The sequence below is a fragment of the Xyrauchen texanus genome, chromosome 50 (assembly GCF_025860055.1).
Source record: "Xyrauchen texanus isolate HMW12.3.18 chromosome 50, RBS_HiC_50CHRs, whole genome shotgun sequence".
NCBI classification, from domain to species: Eukaryota; Metazoa; Chordata; class Actinopteri; order Cypriniformes; family Catostomidae; genus Xyrauchen; species Xyrauchen texanus.
Window position 1 is genome coordinate 21,396,370 of NC_068325.1, and position 7,500 is coordinate 21,403,869.

Genomic DNA, 7,500 nt, shown 5'->3' on the forward strand with positions numbered 1-7,500 from the left:
AACGCAACGGCAAACAAACTCGCGGATAACGAGCCGATCGATCACTGCACAAATGCGTGCACGGCGGGATTTTCTTAAGGAACACCCCCTTGAGTACTCTGAGCTCAGTCATTGGCTACTTGTCTTGTCTGTCTTACCTTGCCGCAATGTGATTGGCCAGCTATGTCAATAGAAAAAAACAGCAGGGATTCGTCCCATTCTCCTCAAACACGAGACTTTACCCTCCTTCCTCTACTTGTTTGGGTTTTCCCGGCTGTTTGCGTCCTTAATGTCGCACTACTGCCATCTTCTGGAGTTACCAAACTCCCAACTTGTCCAGTATATCATATTCTCCCCATCAATACTGTTTTTATTTGGGCGCTGTTCAAGCATCTTCTACCTTGTCCATTCCCACCACACTCCAGAATACTCTTTACTCCCGTTCCTGATATTCCTAATCTTTCCATTTCTTCCATCATGTCATGTGACTAATACTCTAAAAGATTAGGACACAGATAATGGTAGTAACAGAGTAGGCTAATTCATATTTTCAGAAACAACAAACACAGGTTTTGGATTTTGCACTAATCACCTGTTGTCTTTGAAAAAGATGCATTAGGTACAAGGTTAATGGCTCTAAAATATCTAGTATTTCATATGCAGGGAATTATATTACGAATGCTAATTCTCAAACGAGTTTACAACAGGTCATTTCATTAAACATTTATATGCTATTTGAGAGCGAGAGATGGAGCATGCGTTCATGCAGATCAGTGAGCTCAGATAAAGTGGATAGTGTGTACGTGTGAGTGTGCCCTGAAACAGGTTTTCCAACAATAGTAACTCTCCACCCCATCCTGGATGGACTTTAAAAGCCCAGCCCCTCTCCGCAAGGACACTTGTTGCTCAGGTCTGCCCACCTGTTCTCATCTGAAGCATCTTCCATTTCAGCCCTCCGCCGTTCACCTACTCACATTCCTTCTCGAGCCATGAGTCTAAGAAACAAGCGCATCAGTTCCAGCAGCTCTGTGAGGAGCAGCGGAAAACGGGAGGTTATGGCTACAGCAGTCTCAGCGGGATATCTCTGGGAGCATCTGCCCCGAGCTTCAGCACCAGCTCAGCCTACCTTGGGACTCCCATCGCCAGCGTCTCGGTCAACAGGAGCCTGTTGAGCCCCTCAACCTGGAGGTCGACCCCAACATCCAGATGGTGCGCACACATGAGAAGGACCAGATCAAATCACTGAACAACCGCTCAGCCTCCTTCATCGATAAGGTACAGTTGGGTCTATTGTTCCCTGAGATGGTAAACTGTGATAAGATGGTGGAAGTGTGACATTTTGTTGAGTCCCATCAAAAGGTAGAGGTCTTTATATAGGTTAAAATCAATGCAGAATCTTATTGGTGATAACTGGATCTTCAAATGATCATCTTTTACAGCATGTACATACCTCTGAGGGCCTCAAGAGCTTTCACTCTTTGGTAGACGCAAATGAAAATGATAGTTCGGTAGCATGACCTACTTCTCTGAAGCCTGTAACCTGATAAAAAGCAGGTCAGATCTGATCAAGTCATCGAAGACAGCACTATTCCACAGAGTATGAAGGAAGCTTTTGTGTGCCGGAGGACAATGCAACCAAATCCCAGGAGCCCTCTGGACTGAAATCGACACTTCAATCGCATTACAGTACAACCAAGTCACTGTTGTGGGTCGGGGCAGGGTTGAGTCCTCCAACACGGGCCTCAAGTCAACTTTTAAAGTGCTTATTTAAGGATTTGCGAGTAAAGAACCCATCTATGTCAGCCACTTCTCTCTGGAGTGTTACGGTGTGGCTAATGTGGAGTCGTATTGCTCTGTTAATGAGTCTGGCAGGTTGGACATCATTTAAAAGCGGTCATGCTTACAGGATGTGCAGTGGACTGACAAACCCTAAAAGAAGAGCCTCTTAAAATGCTGAAATTCCACAGAGAGCTGACAGAAATACAGGAAAAGAAGAACTTTTGTAGCAGACCTCTAGTCAAACACTGAGCTAATCCAGAGGGTTTTTAAGTCGACAATGTTGACAGTGTGTTCCTTTAACTTAAACTTCATTTAACTTACATTTTACACTTACAACATAACAATACTCAATATATCAATAACAAGTCAACCTGGTGAAAGAGAACATACCATTTATCTTCAATGCTTCAGGCTCTGATTGCTACTGAATTGTAATCAACATCAATATCTCAATATTTGGAGAGAGAACATAGGAATAGAGCCGTACTTTAATGTTTACTTTTATTTCCTCCCAATTTGGAATGCCCAATTCCCACTACTTAGTTGGTCCTTGTGGTGGCGTGTTACTCACCTCATAAAAATCAATTCCTTCACACAGCACATAAATGGACAAGTCATATATCAAATGAAAGCTCTCTCTCTCAGGAATGTGACGGTGTAGATTATTTTATTGCACTAATAACACAGTTCAAAAGCTTTTCAAAAGAATCACAAAGTGAAATCTGATTTCTGCAAGTCATCAAATACAAACGTATCTTTATGCTCTGATAACAGCTGCTGCAAGCCCAAAATAGCCCAAACTTTTATATCTTATGTTACCTTAGGATGTGTTCTTAAAAATGAGCCATTTGTACCTGTCTGTGAGCTTGCTTGGCTGAATAATCCAATGTTATATCTTAGATGTCCAGAACAAAATATGCCATCCAGAAGGAAATGCATGCAAAACAAATCATCAGAAAAATTGTGTTTTCGACTATTGATGATTAAATGTTTTATGACATCACAAAGGGGAGGATCTAAACTTTCTAATGACTCAGAACAGAACCAGAATTACATGATTACAAAGTTAGGACAAAAAATGTTCAGAAAATGCAGAAATGCACCTTTTTGTACCGTTACACCGCTACTCTTTGGGGGAAAGTGTGTGTGTTCCTGGATAATCAAACTGTTCCCATTTTCTGAGCTCAGCCCGAATTGGACATCCTCAATATGAATGGCTGTAGTTCATCAACTCTTTGTATTAGTCATAATTGTGGTCTGTTTCATCAGAAGACACTTGTAAGTTTGTTGCCCAGGTGTCAGAATGTATTAAAGTCATGAAGAAAAATAGTTATAAAAGCTACATTTGATCGGCCTTAACAGGAACAAGAGACACAATGGAGCAAAGGACAAAAATGTCTGCATCAACAAACTGCCATAATATTATATATTAATATTATTTTCAACTTTCTAGGAGTTCATGTTTTTTATAAACATCAGTCCTGATCATAACTACCAAATATTCATTCGTTTTCATGATTTTAACCCTATAAATGGCAGTTTGTTTACAAAATGTCACGGTTGTTTTTTTTACACACACACATACATACATATATACACACACACACACTTGTATCTGCATCATGTATTCAGTTGTCCTGCAGGTCTCTATAATACAGTAAACAGTGAATAAGGGAAAAGCTTGTATTTGCTCCACAGGATAAACATGAGGAAAATGGCGCCATCTGGTGGAAAATATAAAAATTTACATTTTGAACTCAGGACTCCAGAATCAAAGCACAATAACATATAATTCATGAGCCCTGTGGATGCTTTAATGGCACAGGATTCAAATATTGCAGTTTTAATGGGTTTCAATGGGGTCCTGAAGGTCCTGAGTGTGACTATTTCATGTACACAGTGTTATAGATGTGTTATAGGTATGAAATCTACTCCAACACACACAAAAATCCATTCACACTGATTTTATATGCTGCCCCGTTCCTGTGTTTGTCTTCAGTCTGTAAGGCATTCACACCTGAGACACATTGATGTGTCTTAATTATTATTCTTTTGACTATATTCTGCCCATTGAATAATCCTCTCAGCTGTCTGCCATAGTAACACCTATATTGACACCCAGATTACTCTAGCATAAAATGTTTCTTTAAAAACAAGTATTAAAAAACTATGATCTCACATGGATTCTTTTGAACAAAGCTCATCATGAAATACAATTACAGAGGGTAACAGGTGCATATAATGGCGAAGGTTAGCAACATGTAAACAATAGAAATGAAACATAATATACTGCATATATATTACTTTAGAAATGTGAATTCTACACATAGAATGAGGCATAAAGTAACTGATAATACACTTTAATGTCACATTAGTTTAGGTTTTACTTGGCATCCTCAGATGTAAACATTTGAAACAGCTAAGCAACGACATACTGTTTGCGTAACATTCAGAGACTGTCCACAACGCTGGGTGAAGCGTTACGTAAGAACATTTAGTGGGGTCTGGTTAGCTCAGCGAGTATTGACGCTGACTATCACACCTGGAGTCGTGAGTTTGAATCTCAGGGCGTGCTGAGTGACTCCAGCCAGGTCTCCTTAGCAACCAAATTGGCCCGGTTGCTAGGGAGGGTAGTGTCACACGGGGTAACCTCCTCGTAGTCGCTATAATGTGGTTCTCGCTCTCAATGGGGCGTGTGTTGAGTTGTGTGTGAATGCCTCAAACGCTGAGGCAACTGAGATTCGTCTTCCGCCACCAGGATTGAGGCGAGTCACTACGCCACCACGAGGACTTGGAGCGCATTGGGAATTGGGCGTTACAAATTAGGAGAAAATACAATTAAAATGACTTTAACTACTCGATGATAATAATACTCCAGTAATGTATATAAAGTACATAGCGTCAATACATAAAATGGCGCTAATGCGCTAACACTCTTAACTACAGCTAACATTCTTAGCGCTAATTACATTAATTATTGGAATTTATGATGACACTGATACTACTGCAAAGATGGGTGTTTAAAAGTGTGTTAATGGGAAGAATACAGACAAAAGAATGATATGAGAGACATATCTCACTTTGGGCAGATGTGTGAACGTCTTTCAAGTGTCTAGTAGACTTGATTCCTTTTGTAGACTAATGAAACAGATTCATCGCATGACATGTTCTTAGACAATGTCTCTACGTGAACGATCGTACAGATGTTGGTATGTTTGCACCAGCTTGCTAATAACCCTATACGCCATTGCGTTCATTGTGACGAATCTTAAATGACTAAATGGGAATTCGTTTTCGGTCTCAAAGTAGGTGGAGCTCCGATGACGAGGACCAATGGCAGATAGACGTTCTCCTGAAAGTTCGCCCCGGCGAGCCGCTACGAACCACAAATAAGAACTCAAGATTTTGGCCAGATTTAGCTCAACATGACATCACACCGGTTCGTTCTTTGATTTCATTTTTTGTTGAAACCATGCCTCATTATACCTCCAAAGATATTCTGAAAAGTCAGTAACCAAATTATTTCCTGACATACATCACCTCACAAACCAGACATGAAGATAATCATTTATTTAACTTTACTACTTGAGCACACACAATGAGATCAAAATGTGTTATTAATACTGGTTACATTTCAATAGAAAAAGTACTTTAACTACTTACAACTGTGGCACCCATTGATCATGAACTACTGTAATATCAGAGCACGCATCTCCATTGTCCCAACACCAGGAGTTGGCGTCACCAAAGTTACCTTCAACTTTCTGTCCTATATTTCCAGTTCATCCGTTTGCCAATGAACTCGGCCATTGTAAACCCACTCTGCACTATGCAATACACTCTGCACTTGGATACCTACTCAAAACTACCCGATCCATGCCAGTCTACAAAACATTCACGCTTGGGAACCAAGCACAGAGCCGCACCACAAGTCTCACACATGACTGGAGTTTTTCGGTGGCAGATCTTGCATTCCCTCCTTCCAAAAGTGCTGTCCCCACTGATGAACGTGGGCAGGTGGGAAACCGAAGGAATAGGAGAAGCAGGAGAAGCAGACCCTGTTCCTGCAAGCTCAGACACGAGCAACTCCCGGAACGCTTTTTGAACCAGAGGCTTCTGGTTCTTTTCCTTGGACATCTGTTGGTGCAAAATGAAGGCATTTACTACCGCAAGGTCCACAAAATGGTAAAAAATGACTGATACCACTTCATCGTTTTAAGCAGAACTGTGTAATATCCAAGTAGCGTATTGGACAGATCCACTCCCCTGTGCCTATAATAAAAAGAAGATTGTGACTATCTTTTTAAACCACATGTTATAGTATTAGAGACAGACACAAAGAGACAATGCAAAGTTCATAACTTCGACTGAATAAATTGTGCTCACTTATTGATGTCCAGAACTGCAGCTGGAACAGGGAAATCCTTGATGACCCAAGCGCCGTTCTTCTTCACCTTCCTCTTCACCGTGTCACCATTATAGGCTTTATGAAAGGTGGAGCATATCAGTACCTCCTTCTTGTCCTTCCACTCCAGAAATAGGAGGTTGTCGTCCCGAAACCAACGTATATTGCCGCGAGGAGGTGGTTTTTCAGAGTGCCCCATCCTGTTTGGACGAACTGTGCCACAAGCCCAGATCTTCTTACGGAGGAGGTCCCTGAAGAGTGTCGGACTGGTGTAGAAGTTGTCCACAAACAGCTTGTAGCCAGTGCCCAACAACTTCTCATTCGCCAGCGTCATGACGGAATCATAGCTAATCCCTTTGCTCCGCTCTAAATTTGACTTTCCTCAGTAAACTGAAGAAGTCCCATGTGTAGCCGCAGCAAGAATCTGCCAGTACAAATAGTTTGTAGCCCCATTGTGTAGGACTATTTTTCATATATTGCTTAAGTCCATTTCTCGCCTTTGCTGCCACCATTCTTTCGTCAATGGAGATGTTCTGAAAGGGATGAAACGAGTCCTTGCAGGCCTCTCGAATCTGCTGGTACAGCGGCTTGATCCTACACAGCCGGTCGTATTCAGCCGTTCCCTTCTTCTTGTCATTCTCTTCATCTTCTTTGGGATCGCTGATATGAATAGATTGAGAGATCATGTGAAACTTCCTAGAAGACATAATTCGTGCAGGATACGGCAGACTGAAGATGTTAGATGTCCTCCAGTAGTCTCTCAGCGAGGAACATTTCAACAGACCCATGTAAATCACCAGAGCCAAGTATGACCTGAACTCTTTTATAGTAATGTCCCGCCATGGCTTCTTCCCTTTACGACACTTGGCCCCATAGGCATTTGTGTTATTTACAATGGTCTGCATCACTGATGTTGAAAAGAACAATTCAAAGAACTGCAGAGGACTCAAAGATGCGGTGGTGACCACCTGTGGGCCAGGTGTTCCCGCAGGTCTGAAGACCGGTTGAGGTGGCTCAATATCTGGCTTATCTCCATTCTGCCACTTGACTTCTGAGATGGTAAAGGAAAACCCAGGGATGTATCGGCGTACACTCCTTCTCTTGCCTCTCCACTGAACAACCGGTAAAGAGGAAGGCGATCGAGAGATAACAGATTTTGCTGGAGATTGTGACGTGGTAGACAGACCAGTTCTCTGCCTCTTTCGTGGGGTGGTCTCTGAATTACATTCCTCATCAAATGAGATATCATCATTGGAACATCTGTTACACATAAGGAGACAACATTAAAAATGTTTTTATACATTTATTTACTCATTTTGGGGAAATGTCCCAAAGCT

The 7,500-nt window shown here is 41.7% G+C and overlaps 2 protein-coding genes across 4 annotated transcripts in view; one reads left to right on the forward strand and one right to left on the reverse strand.

Annotated features, from left to right (window-relative positions):
* The window catches only part of LOC127641417 (piggyBac transposable element-derived protein 4-like), a 40,735-nt gene that overhangs the window by 29,531 nt on the left and 3,704 nt on the right, over nt 1-7,500 (reverse strand). For 2 of the 3 annotated variants that reach the window (XM_052124423.1, XM_052124422.1), the window contains exon 1: nt 1-208. This exon is cut by the window's left edge and continues 181 nt beyond it. The exons of the other annotated variant lie outside the window; for it this stretch is intronic. In XM_052124423.1, the coding sequence (XP_051980383.1) occupies nt 1-112 (112 nt within the window). In that variant the 5' untranslated portion in view covers nt 113-208. Of the gene's footprint in view, nt 209-7,500 lie in introns of those variants that run through there. 3 annotated transcript variants of the gene reach the window in all.
* Nucleotides 1-7,500, forward strand: part of LOC127641420 (keratin, type II cytoskeletal 8-like) — a 41,758-nt gene that overhangs the window by 21,793 nt on the left and 12,465 nt on the right. The gene's annotated exons all lie outside the window — the stretch shown is intronic.